At 34.8% G+C, this 24,466-nt stretch overlaps 1 protein-coding gene across 3 annotated transcripts; it reads left to right on the top strand.

Moving 5' to 3' along the window:
* Positions 1 to 12,155: 12,155 nt before the first annotated feature.
* Positions 12,156 to 24,246, top strand: LOC133534620 (odorant receptor 4-like). Of its 3 annotated transcripts, none has more exons than XM_061873820.1 (8): positions 12,156 to 12,529; positions 12,606 to 12,858; positions 14,056 to 14,166; positions 15,815 to 16,233; positions 16,525 to 16,627; positions 19,684 to 19,779; positions 22,152 to 22,307; positions 24,115 to 24,246. In XM_061873820.1, exons 1-8 carry the CDS (start codon positions 12,447 to 12,449, stop codon positions 24,166 to 24,168), a joined length of 1,275 nt encoding a protein of 424 aa, XP_061729804.1. In that variant the 5' UTR covers positions 12,156 to 12,446; the 3' UTR covers positions 24,169 to 24,246. The 3 variants fall into 3 exon arrangements, with proteins under 3 accessions (XP_061729804.1, XP_061729806.1, XP_061729805.1); XM_061873822.1 differs by lacking the exon at positions 12,156 to 12,529 and having other exon boundaries at positions 12,620 to 12,683; positions 12,810 to 12,858; XM_061873821.1 differs by lacking the exon at positions 12,156 to 12,529 and having other exon boundaries at positions 12,620 to 12,732; positions 12,810 to 12,858.
* The last annotated feature ends 220 nt before the right edge of the window (positions 24,247 to 24,466 follow it).

Genomic DNA, 24,466 nt, shown 5'->3' with positions numbered 1-24,466 from the left:
GTCCCATGACACGGGCAAGGACAGCATCCGCTCGGTGTACCCCTTACATTTCATTAAAGTGTCAAACCCTTTTGACACTTTAATGAAATTTAATCTTTATGCAGGATGGCTAAAATTAGGTACATTCCCGTTAGGGCTATGTAAATGAGTTTTTTTTTTTGTAATAGTTAGCAAAAAGCAGACGGACCAGCTGATGCAAAACAGTTACTCGTATCATTGCCCAAGGACATTTATAAGCAACGTTACCACCTAGTTTTTACCAGTGGCGGTGGATTTTTTCTCCACCTTTTACCACTTAATTTTGAACCATCACAATATTTTGGTGGTAGCTCCTGGGGTTTCTTCCCAGTAGTCACCACTGGTAAAAACTTGGTGGTAACTACTGGGTATTACCACATTAGAGGAGTCACTTTAAAATATTAAAAATTGTTCTTAATTACTTTTGAGTCTCGATCGACGAATTATAAGTCGGCCAATAGAAACACACACGTTGCAAGGGGCAAAACTGTTCAAAATTGAACATAATAACCAGATACTCACCGATTATACATCCCAAATCTAACACGTAGCTATAAAAACAATAAAAAAACCTTACATTTCATTAAAGTGTCAAAAGGGCCTCTACGTGTTGGCTTCGGCTCCGCGCACGCCTCCCAAAGGTCCGGAACACCATTGTTCCGTGATGGGAAAGACATAATAATATAATAAATAATAAATAAATAACTTTTTATTGTACATAAAAGAAGAGTTACATGATAACACAGTACACAAGAAGTTTGTACAAACATGTCAGTATTCAGTAGTCAAACTATTGACCCCTAAACTAGGTAAAAAACCTGTGCCTTAGGGGCTAGAGTTCGTCCAAAATCGATGTCGAAATAATGTTTTTAGGTCGTGTAACAGCAAAAAGTTAACATAAGACTAATTATTAGCTATATACAGTTACAAAAACAGTACCAAATTAAGAAATAAACTTTAAATTAAATATTTAGCTAGTTGCCTTTGCCTAAGAAATTATAGTGAGGAGATTTTCAGTCTCACTGTATGTTAATTTTTTAATATCATATTTAGTAAGGAAAATGTATACCCAAAACATTTACAATCGAGATTTCATTAAGTAAGACTGCTTGGAGGTACGAGTACATACTGATGTTGTTACTGGCCACTTGAAAATGAAGTGCTTTAGAAAGACAGATAATGACAATTGCAATTAATTCCTTTCGCCTGAACATTATTACAATCGAGATATTTCACAATGGAGAACAATATAGATTTGATTTTTATAAATAATCAAAAAGGTCGCCCAGCTCTTGTGTACGATGGGCACAAATATAATTTCGGTTACACCAACAAAAATAACACTAGTATGTGGCGATGCATCAATCGCCCAGAATGCAATGCATCGGTCACATTGAATTCTCATAAAGATGCAGTGCTCCGCGAAAGTGCACATATTTGCAATTCTCACCATAATGAGAACATTAGGGATGTTGTGATGGATTCGTGCAAAAAAGCTGTGTGTGAACGAATGTCACCTGTAAAACAAATATTTGAGGAAGCTGTGACGGAAATTGTCGAGACTGATCAGAGTTTTGTTATGTGTTCATACAAAGAAAAAAGGAGTGCTTTATACAGAGCGAGGAAGAAATTCTTAGGGCAGCACAAAACTGATTTTTTAAATTTACGGGATGTTAAAATTCCTGAAATGCTTAAAAAAGATTTCTTAGCAATCGAAGACGGAACAGAAGAGAATATATTAATCTTTGCAACACCTACGGGCAGACTGTATATAAACAATGCCGATGGTAACCATCAATACTTTGGAGATGGTAACTTCAAAAGGAAACCTAAACCTTTTAAACAACTATTCTCCATACATGTTGATCTTGTTAAAAATGGAAGATCGAGTAATGTGGTGCCAATTATTTTCGCTCTGCTTCCTAACAAGACGCAAGACACTTACTATCGACTATTTACACTATTAAGAGATGAATTGAACTTGGAAATCAGAAATTTTAAATGTGATTTCGAAGTTGCTATTATAAATGCATGCAAGGCTGTTTTTCCGAATGTCCGTTTAACAGGCTGTTACTTCCATTTTTCTCGTGCTGTAAGGAAGAACGCCAGAAAGTTCAAGGCTAACACAACAGCAGAAAGCCGCGAGATTATTGAGATGTGTGCGAATTTGTCTCTACTACCAGAAACAGAGATTAACAATTGCTGGCTCAACATAATTGAAATCGCACCAGGAACCGATGAAATGGAATTGTTTATAGGCTACATGCAGAGACAGTGGATAAGGTTAGGTCCATCAATGTTGAGTTGTGCTCAAGACAAACACCGGACGGATAACCCGATTGAAGGTTGGCATAACCGCCTTAACCACCGTATGCCTTACAAACCAACTTTGATTCGGTTTGTACACAGGTTGAGAGTAGAGGCAAGATATCAAAACACAAGAATAATTAATTCGCTATTCTCGACCATGACTAGAAAACGGAAAGATATTCTTTTTGACAATCAATATCGCTTTCACCTGAAAGATTTAAACGACGGATTTATAACTGCAGTAGAGTTCTTGAAAAATATGTGTGCAGTAAGACAACGTTTTCATTAAATATTAAACAGTAGCAGTATAGTGGGTATAATTATTAAAGGATGCATTCATAAAAGCTACTCGTAATTAGGTATTTATTTTTTTAAAGCCGGAACCATAGAACAGTGTCATTTCCATTATTATAAGAACGCAGTATGACTTCTTCAGCTTGGCAATATGATTTTTAATGCCCAGGAGCCCTACTACAAGAACCAATAAGTATGCAAACGACACTGTTCTAAGGTGCCTGCTATATTTTAGCAAAGAAGTGTTCTGTTATGTTGTTGTACTTGTTGTTGATTTTAATTTGTGACACGTATTTAAGTAAAAATACAATTACAAAGGAAACGAATGTAACTTTTAGATGTAAGTTTAAATTCTTGTAAGTTTATTTATTTCAATAAACATTTTTGTCAATTTTTTTCTTTTTAAATTACACTATCGGTGAAAACCGGCAAAGTGCGAGTCTGACTCGTGTTCTATTTTTTTTTTTACTTATCTTACAATAGTATCCTCCCTTTTCAAAATACGGGTTGGTTTTGTTGGTTGTTCACAAACATTAATAAATCAACAATTACGCAATTATTTTCTTTATTTTTAACTCAGTATTTTTCGATGGATACCTTTATTTTAGGTAACCGGTCTATTGCAGTTTTATTCGGGTACCGTTACGGATAACTATTCAATTGATACCTTTATTTTAGGTTACCGGCTTTTGAGGTTTTTCAGTCCCTGATTTCCCATAGTTAAATTTGATAATATAGTTGAAATTGTATGCTTGTAAAGTTTTGTGGTATAGGTTTTCGTTTACAAAAGCATAGTAGTTATAAATTGCTAAACCAATTCTGATAAAGTGAACTAATTATTTACATAATATTGTCTTCGGTTACCGCGATAGTTTCTCATGAAATAAAACTATGGAAACGGATTATAATTATACGCGATATAATCCGTTTCCATAGTTTTATTTCATAATTATTTACATTTATAAATACGTAACACTAAAAATACTGCGTGGTTAAAATTTTAGGTATTATGAGAAAGTGTCATTATGATGTTTGGGCAAGTTTGAATTTTGGTAATTATGAATCTTATGCATTTTCACTTTCAGTCTTAATAATAATTCGGTATTTGAAGTTATTGTTCATTTTACCAACTATACATTTTGAATATCGGATGTAATGTGTAAATGTTATTATGACATTTGATTGTATTGAAAACAAGTCAATTTGGGAATTTAGGCTTTTTGGAACTAAAACAATTTGGGATTTAGTCAAATGGGTAAAATGACATTATGACATTTGGCTGTAACAAACCGGAATCAACAATGACTTTTCTGCGTACCTACTACCTACTCTAGTCGTGAAAAAGTAATATTAGAAATTAGCCACATCGTAATAAGAAATAAGTAGGATGGCAGTAAAAAAAGTAAAATAAATAGTGTCGATAGTTTTAAAGCCAGTATAGATAAAGTAATGGGAGAAATTATGGCATATATTAAAATACATTATTGAGCGATTCAGTATTCCTCAAAGTTTGTTTAATCGGTATGCTGCATTCCCCTAATTTAAGCATTGAAATGCGTTTTATTTTTTATTCTCTGAACAAAATAAGAGGACGATAAAGATTAAAACAATTTAGAAGTGCGGCTCGTATAGTGCAAAACATCAATAATTTATGATGATAATCTTGAATAATTAACAATATTATATTACTATTCTTACACTGTCTTCTATTGAGCTAGTCACGCGCACGGCACGGCACGCGCCGTATTTGTAGCAGCGGCCACACTCGGATTTTTAAAAATATATTTTTCATATTTTTTAACCCTTTGCTTATCTTAGTTGTTAAAACCAACGCAATGAAAGTATATCTGAATAATGAGACTTTGTCGAGTACTACACATAAACATCTTTATAATTTATTAAAACCTCCCTTTATTTTGTATTAAGTACTTATTTAATTAATTTCAAGAAAACAAACCACAACTTTAGTGTTATCATAATATATCATTATATACTTAGTCAGCTAAATATGTATATATTACGCTCAGGTGGGCCTAATACCTTGTGTTACCTTGTTTACCACCGACGTTTTTTTTCTTCTTGAAACAATAAAGTACCTGCCAAATGGTTCATCTATAATGAAGTACCTACCTACTTAGATGTAATTACTATATTCATAGTAAAAAAAACATTGTTACACTTTGAAATGTAAGTACCTAGGTGTACAAAATGTCGTAACACAAAGTCTCCTTAATTACTTATCATAATACTCATTCGTTCACGTATTCCACTTTCATCCACTAAATAAATTCTAGTTACGTGTCAAGTAGTGAAAGTGCTTCGGGTAAACATTGATTTAATGAATGTATGGAGCTGCGCTGAATATGTTTATACGGGGTGAGGTTATTCGTCCTTCGAGTGTTGTTGAAGACTGTACGAGGGATGGTTGGAAATGGTTGAACCAGAATTATATTAAAGTAATCTCCCTTCAAAATAATAAAATAAGTAAATCTTAAAATATGACAAAGTTCGATGTAAGTAATCAGTTCAAAGACATTTTATAAGTTTAATGGGTAATGTTAGAAGGTTAATTAAAGTTACCCGGGTATAACTAGTATTACCCAAGCCTTTTGGGTAAAGTCCGAAAATTTGAACAACATTATTCGGCGTTTACCCGTATGCATCTAAGTCTACCCAACACTGGCTGGATAATGGTGTAAAGTTGATTTAATTTTCGGGCTTCACCCAAAAGGCTTGGATAATAGGTACTAGTTATACCCGGGTAAATTTAATTTAACTTTAACATTACCCGTAACCGTATAAGAGTAACTTGTGTATACAAGTTACTCTAGAAATTCCTATAACATGTGTAAAAAAAAATTTATACTACGTCGGTGGCAAACAAGCATACGGCCTGCCTGATGGTGAGCAGTCTCCGCAGCCACATGAGTCACATGCGGAGGAGTGATGCATGCAGAGGAGTCACATGCGCGTTGCCGACCCTAATCCCGCCTCCCTCGTTGAGCTCTGGCAACCTTACTCACCGGCGGGAACACAACACTATGAGTAGGGTCTAGTGTTATTTGTGAATGGCATCTCGCTTTGTGTGGTAGGGCACAGCCAGTGGATGTCATTCCAGATCTAGAGCAGAGCCCAACTGGGGGAGTACCTCCACCTTACAGAAAACAGCATGTGTAATTTTGGTCTTGTTATAAATTTTTACACAAAATATTGACGTCATAAAAAAGTTTGTCATCAATCTATGGTCTCCTCTAAACGTCGTTTTATGTAAATAAATGTACGAGTTACTAAAATCCACAATTAAGTAGGTATTAAAAGAACCCTTTGGGACATTATGTTTTATTAACCCAAGAATATGATGCTCGTAATATTTACTTTGTGATTAATGAGGTAAAAAATCACAAATATTAAATAATTTTATCTCTTCTAGGTATTGCTAAGACTTTTTCATCACACTTGCCTGAAAAAGTTCTTATTTCATGCAGGTGTACTGAAGTACAAAGGCCTATTTTGTTCCCGCGGGAGTCACAATCCATATGTGAAAAAAAAAAGCTATAACTCCCCTTTTTAAATTATGTCACTTTTTCATACAAACCAAGTAGCATAAATGAGTTTTCCTTTTAAAATACTGACGTTTATGTTTAAAATTAAATAATTCGATTAATTTAACAGCCGTTTAAAATATTTTTACATAATTACTAATCGTGGCTGAATGCCGAATAGGTCTGTGCTCTCGATGCTAATCTGTCAAAAAATTACAAAATGGCGGACGAATGTTTGATCTGTCACCGTATTTAAGAATTATTTCGTTAAAAATTTAGTTTTTTCTTCGCAAGTGTGATGAAAAACATTGTATCCAAAATTTCACTTACCGCCCTCGTTGCACAATGTACTATTACTTAATTTTCCCCATCCATAAAGTATCAAATACGAGTGCACACTACTCCTATAATTTTCTAAGTAGTCCGGTTGTATTACCTATTGTTAATAGTAAATATTATAACGGTGAATGTGCATCCAGTTTGTAAATAAAAATAATAGCCTATTATCAATAAGTAACAATAATTATTTGTACACCTTACACTTAATTAAAGTGTCAAAAAATACTCTACGTGTTGGCGTCGGCTCCGCGCACGCCTCCCGAATGTCCGGAACACCATTGTTATGAATAATTGAAATAAAGAAATACACGTCTCATTATTTTTGTAAATTAGAGACTTTTGAAGTTATTACTCACGAATAAATTAAATATGAATAAACATTCGTTTTAATTGCTTTTTACTTTCAGTTATACCTATTCATTTTATGAAAATCTCTGGCAATCTCAGGGAAGGCAGGACAGTCGAAGAGAAATGAGGATGAAATTAAAACACCTAGAACGCTTGTAATTAGGTTTTTTTCTACTCTGATTATTCTAACTACGAATTAAAAATATTTTATGAATAAAGATATTTAAAAAGAGTAACAGATATTTTAAATATTTGATAACATACGATATAGTAAGTAAGATTTTGCAAGTGCATGGTACTGTACGTGTAATAAATTGAAACGCGATCTATGTATCCGAGATACATATAGGTATAAATCCATTCACTTAATGAATGAGCGGCAAGTGAGGGAATGAATACGGAGAGCCTTGCGGGAGCACTTCAGATACAATTCATTCTCATAAACTTTACACTTAAGAGTCCTGACCTGATGTTTAGTAAATACCTATCTACCTACTGCAGTATGTATGTTGTAAGGGTCAAATTATACATTTTTAAGAAGGTAAAAACGTGAATAAAAGCAGGTATGGGGTTAGAATTTTAATATACCTAATTTAATTAAATACATTTAATTAATAATTAATTAATTTTATTTTTTAATTTAATTTATTTTAAGGTACCCAATAACTTTACTAGTAACTGGTGAGATTTGGATAAAGACTGCAGCAGTGTTAATATTGCGGTATATGTTGTGATAAATGAAAGACGTGCGCTTGCGTTATAACCATTTTATAACCATTTAATGCACTGACTCATGTGCCGGTGCGAAAGAGACAATATGAACTACCCTAACAGGCATGTACCATCCTAGACTGCATCGGCAATATCGGCATTTACCATCAGAACCCCTACTGTAAATTTATTCGATATCGAAACGAGGTGAGATTTTGTCAAATGCCGTTTTTCGAAAAAAAATCTGCGTCATTTTCGTGGGCGCTGTCACTGTCTTGGAAAAACGAGTTACATTAATTGCCATATTACTATCATGATTAGAATGATCAATCCGTCACTCATTTTATCAATGAAATTGACCGTACGTAGCATCGCCCACGTCAACGCCGCAGCAGTAACGCTGCTGCAGTCGTAGTCCGAATGTAATTTTAACTCATACGTTTCTACACGACATTCTCCTTCTGATGTTCGATGATCCGTCGTGCAGAAGGAGCAAAACACAGCCTTTCTGAGTGTGTTTGAGCGACGTCCACAGCGTCTACAGCCACCAAACCCGTTGTCTAAACAGCAATACATAAATCATCTGCGATATACGCAAAGGCCTGTGATGATGAGCGACGTATGAACCTATACAAATGATGTACCTACCGATTACCTTTTATGAAGTCAAAATATTGTAAACCTGACATGTGATCATTGTGTCGATTTTTATACTTACTCGTACCTCTAATTTATATAGGCGCTTGTCAGTGTATAGGCACAACGGCAGCCATTAAAGTTTAGATACACATCAATAGCTCTTTATCAATCTGTTCGGCTTAACAAAGTGGGACATTAAAACAGCGGGTTTTATTAGACATTGGGCCTTGCATGTCGAGTATATCATAAATTAATTTTGAGCTATAACCTGATAGAAGTACAGCCAATTTCATGGACATCATAATACATTTGCAATAATTTAAAACAAGGTGAAAATCCTTGGTAAAAAATCCAATATTACCGAGTTTCGGATGATGGATGAAGCACATTAGCGGGAGAGCGAAAGCGATAACTCAGGGGGATGAAATACCAAATCTAGGTATTGAATTTATAACTTTACACGCGGTTGAAATGAAGTAGCATAAATTGCGTAATTGTGTATTTTCCGATGAATATCTCACGTAATATATCACACTCTTGTAGTTAGAACAAAGTGTTATTGACTAATTAAATGGTCACTTTAATTATACTCGGACACGTTTTTATTATAATATTTTGAAAAGGAGGTACAAAAGGTAAGCAGTGCTCTTCGTCTTGTCATGGCGGGGCACCAGATATAAGAATCAATTGTCGCGAATATCGCACACAGGCTTATGCCAACGTCATGGAGTACCTAGATGGTGCCAGTTTAAGTTAATAACCGCTTCTAGGGTATTGTGATTTTTTAGGAGAAGATAAGGGAGTAGACCTCCGAACGACAGTGGGAAAAAGGGGTTCTGTGCGGACAACTACTGGGAGTGATATTTGCTTTTGGATCAATTCAAGGACTTTCTTATGGTATTATTAGAATAATGATGTGTTTTTTGTAGATTGTGACCAACGTATATCAGAACAGTGACGTGAAGGAATCGTTGATGGGTAATATGAACTTAAGGTAAACTTAGTATGAGGAATAGGTTCGCAATAGGGGAGGTTTGGAGGCGAACATTAAGACCAGGAAACCAGGTGGATAATTATATGAAACTTATGTCATATGAAGGTAATAACGTAGGACACCAGCAATGAGTTATCGTCATCTGGTCATCACACTAACGTCCAGTGCTGGTATAGGTATGTAGTATTTTTACATATCGCTTTCCAGTATAGGTATCAGCTCATTCGATAGGTTAATAAGTATAGTGAGCTTGACGACCCCAAATAAGACACTGTTTTAAACTTAAGTGGTTATTCCGATATCAGAATAAGCGCATAGCTATTTTTAAAAACAAATGTAAAAACTAAGATGTAACCTTCACGTAGAGGCCAATCCACTTACAATGTACACTTGGCATCAAAACGATGTCTGAATGATATCAGTTAGTAAGTAATCATTCACTCGGGCGTCTTGTTCGCGCTCATACATGTACGGACAATTCCGAGCGAATGAACGCGCGAATAATAACTAACTGATATCTTTTAAATATCGTTTTGACATGCTCGGCCCGATTCGAAGAATGATTAAGACACGTTTAAGATCTTGAAAATATATTTAAAAGATTGAGAACCAAATGACATGTCAAAATTGACGTTTATTTCGATTCCGCTGTGATCCCATTAAGATCTATCTACGTTATTTCTAACGTCAAATTGACATTGGTTGCCCGAAACAAGCTGCTGCTGTCAATTATACGACATACAAACGCTATCTACATGATAATGATAACTTATCTAAACCAGAACTTATTGTTATCGTATCTCATTCTTCGAATAGGACCGCAAGTGTATGTTCGAATTGGCATCTTACGTACGGTGTTTAACTGCCTACAGGAAACAGTTTCAATGGGTAGCTTATGTAATTTTAGACATGATATCATCAAACGATTGTTTGAAGTAACGAAGTAGTCATAAAAAGTAACAAAGTCTCTAATTTTGTAAGTAGAATAAAACAAGCAGCTCACTTTCCTATCATCAAATTAAGCCACGACTGGAAATGCAAATTAATTGACGTTTTGTGGAAGAATTCATATCCATTGTAGTAGTAGAGTACATTTTGAGTTATCTTTTAGTTAAAAATACGATACAAAAGTCAAAAAGACATGTCATAAATTCGAAAGGTTTACAGTAGGTACCGACTGATTGCCGAAGTTAATTTGTGTCGTAGTAGTTAGTCAAGAAAGCCGACTGGAAATGCCTAACTATACTACACTGTAGAACATAGGTATACCTCATTTGGGAGCCGCTACTTAGTTTTAAGTGAAAATAAATATATATATATATTTAATGGGGGGCACTCTATACAAATCTATCTTTGTCTTTTGCATGTTTGATATTAATTTTGTTTTGTTACCTGTCGTGATTGTTTCACCGGATGATCTCATCGGAAGATCAGCGTTGGAAGACGCTAGCAACATGCTAAGATGAGACCATTTCGTGGCACTTTCTCCTTTTATGTATTTTTGTCTTGTAAAATTTTCTATTTTATGTTTGTGCATACGAATAAATTATTTATATTCTATTCAATACTTATTATGATACCATCGAGCTTATCTGATGATGGAGACAGAAAGTGGCTATAGGATCGCAAAACTAAAGAAAGATAGAAGTTAAATGAGGATCCTTGTAAAATAATTGTACCTGCAGGGAACATCTTTCAAGTAATATGATAAATAGCATAACAGAAGGAGCAAAACGATTGTTTTTCAAGTGCATCAGAACTAAGGCAGAACTAATGATCTGGCCGACTAGCCTACTAACCAACCCAGAACACATCACGTGATTACGATCATCCGTCATATAAAACGAAGTGTCGGACTCCTCGGCCCGGATCCAGACCATTCTACTGTGAGCCATCCTTAATTCGGCTAGTCGAACAAATAGTCGGACCCAACACACAACTAAACAAATAGATTAGTACAATTAGAATTAACATTAGTTAGAAAGACTTGCAGGCGTATTCTAATTTTAATTATAAGTATGAATTCGATCTGGATTAGATATGGATCGATCTGTCAGTGTCAAAAGTGACATTTCTTCAACCAAAAACGACACTTTTGATACTAGCAGATCCGATCTATATTTATACCAGATCGAATTCATATCCTATTATTAAAATTAGATTACTCCTGATATTGAAATTATAAAACATACTTATAGCGTTTATTTTATTCATTTTTATCTAAAAACTAAGTCGTAAGTATCCTGACATGAAATGGAACTGCTCATGAAAACCAGAAACACCTCCACGCCAAGTGTTTTACGTCTTAGAATTGTAATTGTATAAGATCCCTATGGTTCTGAATTGTTTAAATGGCATTTGAAAAAGATTTAAGTCTCAAGGAGCAAAGTTGTTGTTTAACCGCTCGTACTAATATTGATACCCAAGCGTTGCAAGGGTTTCAAGGCACGAGGGTTAAACAAATTTTGCCACCGAGTGAAACATAAAAAATTTCACTTCACTGTGCACTGGAGTACATTAAAGATTCGAGTTAGCAATTTTCTTACCCCTGGAGTTACACACAATGTTTTTTTATCACACTTGCGAAGAAAAAACTAAACTTTAAGCGAAATTGTATTTCTAACATACGGTGACATTTCAAACATTCGTCCGCCATATTGTCTTTTGTAGATAGGCACAGATCTAACCGGCATTCTGCCACGATTGAAAATTGTGTAAGTATATTTAAAAAAATAAATCTCTAGGGAGTTGTAGCTTTTTTTCCACATTCCATAACTCCCGCTCGATCTTTTTCGAACAAATGTGATGAAAATATTATTTATCCATTAGTCCAGTATTTCGTTAATCGCTTTGACACAATAGATATACTAACCTATTTTAGATTCCTTTAACTCTCAATAGTCCTTATGCACTGGCGGGTAATGACTCAGTGTGCATCAAATAACACAGACAAGGGCAGCATCCGCACGGTCGGTGTAATGTGTCTCCGGGAGACGTCCGGGAGAATATTTTCCTCCTACCTTTCAAGTACGTGTATAAGCCTTAGAAACATTGACTGACGATCACACTATACAGGGCCTACATTACAAAAAAAAAAAAAGGGTAAGTAGCAGACGGGACCATACAATCATAACTCGTAACACAATGGACACAAATCTATTTCAAACAACTGTCGTAAATATATTTTGTCCTTCTTACTTCCCAGTCTAGTATTACGACTTCGACAATTGAAAAATATAGACATATTGGATATGAAGTTCGAAGAAGCTGATTTGATCAAGCATGTTAATAATAATGTTGACATCAAAGAAAACTTGAAATTCGAATACTATTTGTAATTATAGCATTTTTTATCGAAAGAGTAAATTATAAATAACTTTATTCAAATGCATGTTTTGTTTTTCTTTCAGATTACCTCCGAAGCAACAGATATTTTATCAAAAACTAGCTTTCGCAATGAACGTGTTTAGGATGGGAAATCAAACTTGGTGGGGTTTCCCTCCTATCCACAAGATTTTCATATGCAATACTTGGATGGTGCTTATATTTAGTCCGATGTGTTTAATTTTACAGTTTGTATACATGTATAAAAATTTTGATGATCTTAATTTTAGAACTTTGGGAACCATGTTTTCAATTATTCCAGCTACTGCAGTCGTGGTGGTAAGTGATTTTGTTCATAATATTCTTGTTTTATTAGTCCAACCTTGTATTGTTATTAATATACACTTTCAGTATCGTAAGTCGTGGTACCGGTTTTTTAGGTATGAAAAACCCTCTTCGTTTAGCTTAATACAATTAATATTGAATGTAGAAACTGAGAAAGAAAATAGAAAGCAAGAGTATTTATGTAAGTACTTGACAATTCTGTACTTATAGCGTTTTCACTTCAGGAAGTTTTAAAAGTTTGGTATACATATAATAACTCAATTTTCAGATATTGTAGTCAATGGTGTATAATTATATTAAAAAGTCAATTTGGTAAATAGTTTGGTACGCGGTCATCTAAATCACTTGGTCTGTTTTGAGTTCTAAAGCAGGTTCCACACATCTTGCCTCGTATTCCATATGGTCGGATGTGAAAAACGTCAAGTTTTCAGGAATGCCAAAACACAATTGGCACTTTTGTTTGTCATTATTGCATAAACTATGTGTGCTAGAAAGACCATTCTTTTTTATTATTGAGAATGGCCGTTTTACCTTCTATTCCGGAGAAGTGAAATCGTTGAAGTACTTTTTATACTAAGTATTTATAAAGGCGGTATTTTTGCTCAAAATTCAGTAAAACCGACTTTTTGTTTTCTCCCAATTGACAGTAGGTACAAGAGAGACACACTATCGTATTTTGAGTTTACACTCAACATTTAGTATATTTTAGGCATAAGATCTCAAGTTCAGATCTGAAACGTAGTATTATTATTAAAATGATGTGCAAAACGTCCTATCCACGGAAACACTCCTCACAATGTGTCTACATTTTAGATGCATAAAGTCTCAAATCACTTAACGCTTTAACCACAAAATTGAAACATCTGCGAGGCCAAAGTATGGAAAAAGACGGATGTGAAAATAATGCTTTGTGCTTCACGAAAATAAAGAAAATCATGAAATCCGACCCTATGTGCTGGCTGTATCTTGGAAACTAAAAATGATAGAAATACCAGTCAGTTTCTTATAAAGATAATTCACTATTTAGTATGGTATTTTGTTCGGATGTTCATATCCGACGTTATGGAATTCGTGTCGAGATTACCTTTTACAACATTTTGTTGGCCATAGTGCAGCAGGGAGAACATGACACTGAATAGGTCACTAATGTAATTTGTCAATTTGTTATCTGTGTTATAAACATATTTTTAGGCAAAGATATTCATTTGCATGATACCAGCTTACCCCCAAATAATGAAAGAGCTCATGGATAAAATACACCTAAACAATTTTATTGACGACGAGGATCTTTTCATAAAGAAGGTAAAGATATCATTTATATAATGGCATTTGATTTTAAGAGTGTGGTTTAAGTTCGTTTTTGGAAAATTACTTGTTGGACGCAACCTAAAAACTCTGTTTTTTTTTTTTTTTACACAATCTCTTCACATTATACGTTAATTGCAAAATAAAAATACCTCTTTCGGCATGACCCATAGATTGCAGAGATTATAAAGCATTTTGTATTGCTAAATGAAAGAAGATGTCTTTCATAAGTACATAAATTGTTTTAAGCATTCATTATTTTACTTGATCGCTCCGTAAAATGCCAACAATGGTTTTTTTCATGTCGACCAAAGTAGGTACTTTTACTTGAAGTGCAACCCCAATATCAGAATCAATTATAAGACGTAGTGGAATACTATCCAATAACAGCTGTCATGGGATAAGCAAGACGTATTGCTTGCAAAGATAGAATCCAATGTACCCGAAGTATCAAGCCACCATCGGGAAATCGTTTCAGTTTTAAGGAGACCTATAGCAAGTTTAAAAACCTCAACTTGATTTTATCATATGTCAATATATATATACAGTCTGTAAATCCAAAACGGGCGATAAATCAAAATAGGGGCCAATGGCACAGTAAAATACAAGCTAATACTTAACTATTAGTGGTTTTGTATGTAAAATCACTAATAGTATTAACTAGTATTTGCTTGTATTATATTATGCAATTCGACCCAGATATAAAATTTATCCCTGTTATCTTTAATTATTATTTTGAAAATGATTAAGAAGTTTTTTAAGTTACACCTAATTATGATCTCACAATAAATTTTTGAAAATTGTCCAAGCAGCAATGTATTGCAAACATTACGAGACATAACATGACATACATTACGAGATACGAGTTTTTTTTTACAAACAAGCGTTGACAGTTACTTTAAAAAAGCTCGTATCGTCCTGTAGTCCTATGCTAACTGCTGTTTAAATATTCCCCTCAATTGAATTTACACATTGTATAATTCATTCAAATCGTTATCTAATGAAGTTCACATTTTAAACCTTCCAAACGCGTGTTCCTACACTAACAAGTTAGCCAAAATGCGTAACTAGAAAATTGCTTGGCTTAAAAAAACATTTTCAGTTGGGTAATGATTGGTTTGGTAGACTTACACGCCAATTCGAACGTGCACCTTGCATCAAAACGATATTTGAATCATATTGGGGTTATATCAGTTAGCTGTTATTCACGCGTTCATTTCGCAGTAAAGAGTCCGAGTGGCTCGGACTTGTCCGTACTTGTATTCGAGCGAGGCGTTCGCGCGAATGACAGTTAACTGATATAAGTCCCATATTAATCCTACAAGTTTTTTTTTTTATATCAGGTGCCGATTCTAATCCGATATAATGTAGAGATTTATTTAGTAGAAGAGGAATAAAGTCTAAGAAAAAATGGTGTCTTGAATTTGATAACTGAAATACATACATAGATGTGCGCTGTACGGTGCCATACTGTAGATTATGCAATAGTTCTGATTCTCAAAAGTTGACGTTTAATAATTGAGTCGCAAGTCACAAGGTCATTTTACAAAATATATGGCTCCGTAAAGCGCTATCTAGTTGGGCTCTCAAACTAGGGGCGTATTTTTTTCTTAGAAAACACCCCTAACACTGCTTGTTTTTGCAGAAATTAATTCAAGTGGAACGCTACACCCGTTGGATCACGTTGTGTCTTGTAACTTTCATTCTTTTCGATTGGCTTCTATGGATTTTCGTTCCTCTTATGAACAATATTAAAAACAAAGAACTAATAGAAAAACGGCTGGTACGGATGGAAACATGTTTGTACTTGTGGATGCCGTTTGACTACGGTTATGACTACAATACATGGGCCATAACTCACGCCATGAACGTGTATCTCGTCGGTACTGGATGCTGTGTCTTTGCTCTTTATGATTCCATTAACTTTATTTTCATTTTTCACTTTCTGAGTCATATAGACGTACTAAGATACAAGATAAAAACTTATTTTGCTACAAAGCTAGATGAATCTCAAACTAAAAGAAGAATTGTTGACATTATAAAATATCATTCTTTCATTTTAAGGTAAGTACCTAAGTAATAAACAAGCTTGCTTTTTTCTAATAAAAGATTTATTGAAATATTAAAAAGAGGATTGAAGTGAAGGAGGTCATTCAATGCGGTTGAATGTTTTTATTTATACAAGTACAAGTATAAATTATTTATTCTTTGAATGTGAGTAGTTATAAATAGTGGTAGGGTTAGTTTTTAGTTACATCACAATCAGCCAGGATTTGGCGTATAGTACTCTGGCAATTTTGTTTTATTAATAAGTTGTACAACATATATTATATGTTTGATACTCAATTGTTACAGCACTTTCAAAGATATCCAGGCTGCGTTTGGATTAAATGTAGCTATCAATTATGCTCACAACCTAATCGTTGACAGTTTACTACTATACCAAATAATGATTGGGGTACGTACATTGAATGTTTAATCTGTATATTAATAAAAATAATTTTCACCTGTACTGATTACCTGAGGACAACTCGTCGTCATATTTACTCGTCGTCAACTGTACGTCAAAGATATGTTTACGCTTTTTATAATAAGGTGGATAATATATTACATCTATGACGTTGACGTACTTAAATAGATACCATTAAATAACATTTATACACTGTTTTAAATACGCTTAATTTGTTTATTCTCCATATCACTGAAACCTAACAACTAGGAAGCCTATTCGAATAATCATTTCTTGTTATGACAGCTGTCGACAGTCACAATTCGTCAACCAGAAATGTACTGTTGATAGCAGACAGATCATATCCATAACCATTTCATAACAAGAAATGACTACCTGAATAGGCCCCCAGGCTCCGCCAAGGTCGAGTTCTGTCTGAATTAATTCCTTTCTCTCCCCAGAGGGCGGATTTCAAAAAAAAGTAGCCTATGTAGTTACTCTGTTTATCGTTGCAGGGCTTTTACTTTCAACTAGGGCTTTCTAATAACGGTATTAAGACGATAGTAGTAGATGATCACTTCTCCTTACAATAGTCTGTATTTTCCTTTCTGGGTATTGACATTATAGGAAATATTTTAACTCATTTTAATGTATACTAGCTTTAGCCCTCGGCTTCACCCGCGTAAAGAAAAAATTAAGGTTTTCAGTTTGACCCGTATGTTTGTATGAACGCATGTAGATATATATGTTTGTCCGCGATTATTAGATTTAGAATCATGTTCTGAAAAATGCATGAAGTATTCCACAACTTTATACTTGTTAAAGTACTTCCTTATGAACACAGAACAACATTTTTAGACATGTTTGAAAGTGGTATCTAGAATAGAACTTTGAGGTGAACCGGGAGCACGCCGCATAGAACTGACCGTGGGAGAAACAGTCCTGTCGTAGTATCCATTAGGATAACGCGGGTCTCGTTCCATACCTCAAAAGCTAAAAATAACCCTTATAGGATCACGTGTGGCTGTCTGTTAATCCATGTGTTACAACTGATTTGCTCCAAAACTACTGGAACGATTGAATTGCAATTTGGCAAAAATACTTTCAACATTTTTCAAGTCCACAATATTAAATTTTAAAATCATTCAATGCAATTTTCGAAAAAGAACGCCCCTAAAAACCATAAAAATGACACTAATAGTGATATATAGTAATTTGAACCCCAACGTATACCAACAGGGGATTTGTATTTCACGTCCACCTCGTTAGATTTCACAATCGTTGTTAACGTTATTTTCGTAATCAGCTAACCGGTAAACCATAGAAAGAATACCCACGTTGATTTTTATGCTTAGTCACCATATTTCCCCCTTTTAGGGGTTGAATTCTCAAAAAAACCTGAAACACGTGTTTACTCATTTATCGTTAGAAATACTCTTGTAAAGTTTCGAGTAAAATAGTTTAACTAATCTTGTTCCCCATACAAACTTTGGACCCCCATTTCACCCCTGTAAGGGGTGAATTTTGAAAAATCCTTTCTTAGTGCACCCCTAGACCTTCTAAAGAACCTACGTGCTAAATTTTGAATCACTAGAACTGGCGGTTTAGGCTGCGCGTTGATGTGATGGCCTTTCCAATGATACCCCACACTCTAGGGTTGAAGCTAAAAAAAAAATTCACCCCCACTTTACGTGTAGGGGAGGTACCCTAAAAAAATTAAATTTTTAGATTTTATTGTACGACTTTGTCGGCTTTATTGATTTATATATTCATGCCAAATTTCAGCTTTCTAGCACTAACGACCACGGAGCAAAGCCTCGGACAGACAGACAGACAGACAGACGGACATGGCGAAATTATAAGGGTTCCTAGTTGACTACGGAACCCTAAAAAGATAATATACAAATGCTTTGTTTACATAAGAAATATATACAGAGACAGATTAAAAATATTAAAAAATATATTATCCACAATTTCAATGTCTACAGAGGACAAAGGTGACTGCATTTGTAAGGACAACCGGTCGTCCCCTTTTCTCTTTATGCCAGAACTGGATCCTGCGAACCCGGTATTGAATATTACAGGTTAATATTTTTGAGTATGAATATTAATATTAAAAAGTAATTTAAAAAATATCAGAAAATAAAACTTAAATACTTTCGGATCGGTTGGATCATTATTATTTTCTTATTAAAACGACGTCAGTGCCGCAAAGATTCCTTTTGCTTGTATTTTTTTATAGAGAGCATATTCTCGCTCTAAAAGGGGGGTTTTAACTTTGAACCCAAAAACAAAAAAAAAACAAAAAGTAACGCTTAGTAAATAATGTTAATGTAAACTACAGCGAATATGATTGGTTAAGCCGGTATTGAGTTTTCACAAATACACTTCTTTCTTTAGTAATAGACGTCCAAGTGCTGCGAAGGTACACCCTTTTGATTGTTATGTAGGTACATGTTACCCACTAATAGCCTCCTTTCATGGCAGGCCGTCGTAACGGTTCGGCAACTACGGAACCTTACACTGAGCAAAATTATAAAGAATAAATTACCTAATTACCAACGTCAAAACAATTTGATACCAAGTTATTTACCGCGTAAGACATTGTTGCACTATTAACACACACCATTTAATGAGGCAACTTTTGAAACTAATCAGTCATTATGCCGCGTAGTTCAGGCAAATTGCTATGTGTCTTGCGGTTTGGGTGAAAATTTCGTTGTTGAGTTTCAAAGCTTATTACGGTTTAACATTGTGCATGCATATTATTTATATAAATTCATTTCAGATAGTTAATCTAATCATTTATGTTGTAATTTATTATTATAATATACCTACATGAATCTAAAGGTGAGTCATCTTGTGCGATTTATTTCATACAGGTAGTAAAATTGGCCGCGTTTTCGTAAGAATACGATTTCCAATGTTCGAAACTAAAGCCAGTCTACAAAATATGCGCTGCAACAATTGCCCCGGGTGATATTAGGCATGAGCGGCTCCAGCTGGTGCTTTTTGTCTAGAGAAGATTAGATTTCATTGCTAGAAATGTCTTTATTTGGTTTCAGGATAAAGCAAACAGACTGTCGTATGTAATTATGATGCAGTTTCACATGGGAGGCCTGATATTAATGTCGCTTGCTTTAGAACAAATTCATATTAAGGTAAATGTTGTGTTCGTTTCGTTAACGGTTAAGAAGAATTAAAAACGTTCAACACTTTTGCGTGCCAAAGCAAAAATAAAGATACTTTTGGCTGTGAGCACGACATTGGCGCTTTAGTAATTTAAGATATTAAGCAGTATGACAATTTGGACCCATAAATCCATTATTGCCACAAGGAATGCAAAAATCGCATTTACTACTCTCGTACTTTGCACATGACCATTGCGTTAATTTAATACCTAGTGTTAGAATAGCTATAAGGGAAAGTTTGCAAATTTAGCACAGCTTGATTAGGTTTATTAGGGAATAGGCATTAACATAATTAAACTGTGCTTATAGTGAGATTTTTCTAACATCACATATTTGACACATGACAGCACCCATATAATGTAAATGTGTATGATCCATTCACATAATTAAAAACAAAACCACGCAATTATAATATGTCTTTCGTTACCACTTAAACAACACTCACTTTTTGAATGTAATTATGCTTATAGTTATTTTTTTCGCATCGTATATCTGAAGTATTTAACAATAATAAATCACTGCACAAACGTTTACGTCCTAAGGGTCTTTTTTTTTAAAACCAGCGTTGTGGTCAAATCATTTTTTTCGATTCGGGTAACATATTCGTAAGTTAAAGATAATCGATAAAATCGATATATTTATAACCTACAGAAAATACAAAAATAAGGTATTATAACTAAGAAAACATTAACTTAAACAAATACTTTTAAAAATCCATTATAATAATAGATCTTTACCGTACGATTTGCAAAAAATATGTCGATTTCTGAGCGGATCAAATTTGACGTCAAAATCATTCGTTTGTCAAATGTCAAATGCGCAGTCTGTCGAAGTTTCTCCGCCTTACTGTGCGCATATTCCGTTTCTTTTCGTATTTTTCACCTGGCTTTATTTTTGGATTCTTCTCTTTCACATCTGGTTACCTTGGCTCGTATTTTTGGACTTTGACTTTGCTTGTATTTGAATTTAGTTGACTTTGGATCTAAAAATGCCTGATTTTGCTAATACTAAATAGTCACTAGCAGTATAATTTGCATGTATGACTGCTGTGCAGGTTCCTAATATTGATTTTTTATATAGGTAATCGATTCGATCTCACAAATCGTAACTGTAATCGATCCGATTGCTGGATTTGACATATTATGTTGACTTAGCCACATCACTTCAAACATCAAATGTCATGTGTCAAATATGTGATGTTAGAAAAATCTCACTATAACAATAGGGGAATGATTCTTTACGAACAGTTGAATGTTGCGTCATCGCCGTTATTACGAATTTTCTATCTCACTCATGCTTGCACAGTAGGGGGAGTAGTCAAGGTAAAAATATGGCCGACCATTCTAGACAGCTCATTCAATCGTCGGACTTCGGACTGTCAACATCTCCCGAGGATTGCTCGTAGAGATTCGAAACACATGTCGGGCTTTGTACTTTCGGTAGGAGGTTGTTATATTTTTATTTTTGCGGTGGGAGGGCGGGTTTCATTAATTGAATGTAAAATAACGCAAGTAAGTATAACGAGTTAGCACGTTATCTTTTCGCGGATTAGTAAAGTAATATTTTTGTTTGTTCTCGGGATCGTGGGTATTAAATACAATATAAGTAGATATATTTTAAGCTATATCTACTTATATTGTATAATTATAATCACTCGCGCGTCATGTTTCGGAGTGCTTAGGTCGCCATTTTTAAGCACTAACCATGCACGAGTAGCCATAGCTGCGTCCGGCGTACTGCCGCAGATACCATGCGATTGCGGTAAATTCTACATAGGAGAAACCGGAAGCAACGTGTCCACAAGATTGTTAGATCACATACAGAATGTAAAGAAGATGAACCGCAGCAATTCGCAGTGGTAGAGCACGCCCTGGATACAGGCACGTTGCACTATCTTTGATTCGACAAGGCGAGATTACTGGTACGTGAAAATGTTACGCACTACGTAGAAAACGGAAAGCGATCGAGATTGGGCGGTGCCCTAATTTCAATTGGAATAGCGGCTGGACTGTGTCGCCAGCATGGAAGCCTGTAATTCTTGAGCAGAATACTAGTGAGTGTTTTGAAAAAGTATTAGACATAGTGAGTTTGCTCTGTTTGTCGCTACAAGTGTTGGGTGATCGAAACACGCCACCGTGCCTCCCTGCAACGAGAGCGCAAAACTACCCTAACCAGCAGTACACGGCACAGCTACCGTGAACGGCTACTCGTACTCTATTATCATAATTATAAAACGTATAATTAGCTTAATGTTTGTTTGGTTCACGACAGTTTCAATTCGGTTAAGTATATATTTTAGTAAAATACTACTACTAAAAATAATACAGTACCTATTTTCAAAGACGGATGACCTACCGCTATTGCTGTACAGCGTGCCTTGGGAGAAGATGTCAGTACCTAATCAAAAGTTACTACTACCAATCTTGCGCCGAATGCAGACTCCTTTGGTGTTCAAAGCGTCCGGTGGGCTAAGAGCTGGAGTAAGGCCTCTGGCATCGGTAAGTTAAGATGAGGAGGAGAAGCGGGGTATTATAACTGAATTGCATAAGTTTGTCGAGACTTCATATCATAAAAGCAATATAGTGTTTACTATATTATCGCGTAGGCAATCTCCGCAAACAGTACATTCCGTGTATTGTCGTACGTGTTCTTCAACGGTTTCATGCATTTATTTCTAAACTATGAATACTTGGAACAGGCAGTCAATTTATATACCTAGGTCGGCGTTTTCCACGACCGTTAGCTCCGCTCTTCTGGTAATAATGACTTTATCCCTCACTCCACATCACACAGGTTTCATGTGGAACTCGTTCTGCGTGCCGATGACGCGCCTTTAGAACCGACTTCCCCTTAATTTAATATTAAGAATGCTCCAAATAAGTTCGCTTTACAAAAAAAAGTGCGTACCTACTGTGATTCTTTGCTAGTAGAATGAAGGATTCCTAAAATTTATATATTGTATATAAATATTTAGTACCTGGGCGACCGAGCTTTGCTCGGTTATAACTATTTATTGTAATATGGTGGTCTATAGGTGATAATCTTAACTACGTTTTTTTACTAAATTAAACTTGTCTAAAACAATAAAAATTAAAAAATTATATATAAACTTGAACATATAAAAAAAAACAAAAGTTTAGTCACCGGGCGAGATTCGAACCCGTAACACTCGTTTAGCAGTCCGCGTCTTAACCCGCTGGACCAGACGGACAGTGGCCGGCAACACGAAATTAGCGACCATATTCTGCGTCGGAAGAAAAACGCATGAAAACTCGAAAACACGCGTTTTCCCAAACATAAGACTAATCTAGATAGATTGTATACCCCCAAAAACCCCCATATACCAAATTTCAGCGAAATCGTTAGAGCCGTTTCCGAGATCACAGAAATATATATATTTATATATATACAAGAATTGCTCATTTAAAGGTATAAGATATAGGCATACACATTTATACAGAATGTATTGTATACTTTTTGATGTTCTTGCGTATGTATGATAATTTTAAATTTAGCTTTGTGTTTTATACTTTGTTAGTAGTAGTAGCACCGCCCACAATGTCTCTGCTTTGCCTTAAGGTTGACTGCTAGAGAATTCCTTTTAGCATTAAGTCCGCCTTTTTGTACGATAAGTTTTTCTTATGTGGAATAAATTTTAAATAATTAAATTCAAGCATGCATTGTCGATTATCTAAAGCTTTTCGGAAGCATTTAAACCTCCATATTTAAACTTGATAGTGACAAAACAAACATACTCGTAATCGAATTATAGAAAGAAGTTTTTTCAATATTTCCACCAAAATGTTTTTTTTTTGTGAATTCAGAGGATTACGAATATTGTCTTCGATGTCTGGTTATATAAGAGTATAAATTAATACTACAATATTCATCATTCAATGTAACAATACAGATTCAGATACTTAATTTCAGCTTATCTGTAATGGCCCTTCGCGTGGATATTTTGTCAACCCGCCATTAAAACAAAATAAAATAAAAATTTATGACGTTGTGCATTGAATCAAGGCGATTGAAGTTGGTCAAAGACTCTTAGTCTTTCTGAGATGACATAAAATAGAAAAATTGGGACAGGTTCCGCCGTTAGCCAGGATAACTAAAGATGCCGGTTAGAATCCGGCCTTCACCATTGGAGAGCTTCATCGCTTTTTATCTTTAAAAGACGCTCTCGAGCTACTGCGCTTGAAACGGAAACCTATACATAAATTTCTAAGCCTATTACCTATTATAAGGGTCATAACATGTGACGCTATTTCATAGCATGCTTGAATATATTTTATTTTATTTCAGATCCTCAAATCAACATTTTCGTACTATGTTATGTTGAAATCTAGTATAGAATGAGATATGCCAGCAGAGGCAGCTGGATAGCTTCAATTTTTAAAGACAAAAAAGCAAAATGTAGCGTAGTGTAGATGTATTAACTATAACTGTAGTATGACGATGTAGAAAAATAAAATTATAAAAATACGTGTGCTGTTTTTTTTTATTTTTTAGTTTGTTTAGGCTTTTATGGGAGTAATGTAATTTCTTTAAGTATTTATTTTACACGTGTTTCATTATCCATTCAACGAGTGGGTGGCGAGCAACGGAATGGGCCCGGCGAGCCTTACGGGAGCACTCTAAAACAATTCATTCACAT

Source organism: Cydia pomonella, chromosome 2, assembly GCF_033807575.1.
Source record: "Cydia pomonella isolate Wapato2018A chromosome 2, ilCydPomo1, whole genome shotgun sequence".
NCBI lineage: Eukaryota > Metazoa > Arthropoda > Insecta > Lepidoptera > Tortricidae > Cydia > Cydia pomonella.
Note: the sequence above shows the minus strand (reverse complement) of the source record. Positions and strands in the feature narration are given on the sequence as shown.

What these genes read in the sequence shown, in the direction of transcription:
- LOC133534620 (XM_061873820.1), top strand. Translation starts at nt 12,447, where the DNA reads ATGAAGTTCGAAGAAGCTGATTTGATCAAGCATGTTAATAATAATGTT. An exon ending in AGGATCTTTTCATAAAGAAG is followed by an intron (nt 14,167 to 15,814) that starts GTAAAGATATCA and finishes TTGTTTTTGCAG; the next exon opens with AAATTAATTCAAGTGGAACG. An exon ending in GAGTAAGGCCTCTGGCATCG is followed by an intron (nt 22,308 to 24,114) that starts GTAAGTTAAGAT and finishes ATTTTATTTCAG; the next exon opens with ATCCTCAAATCAACATTTTC.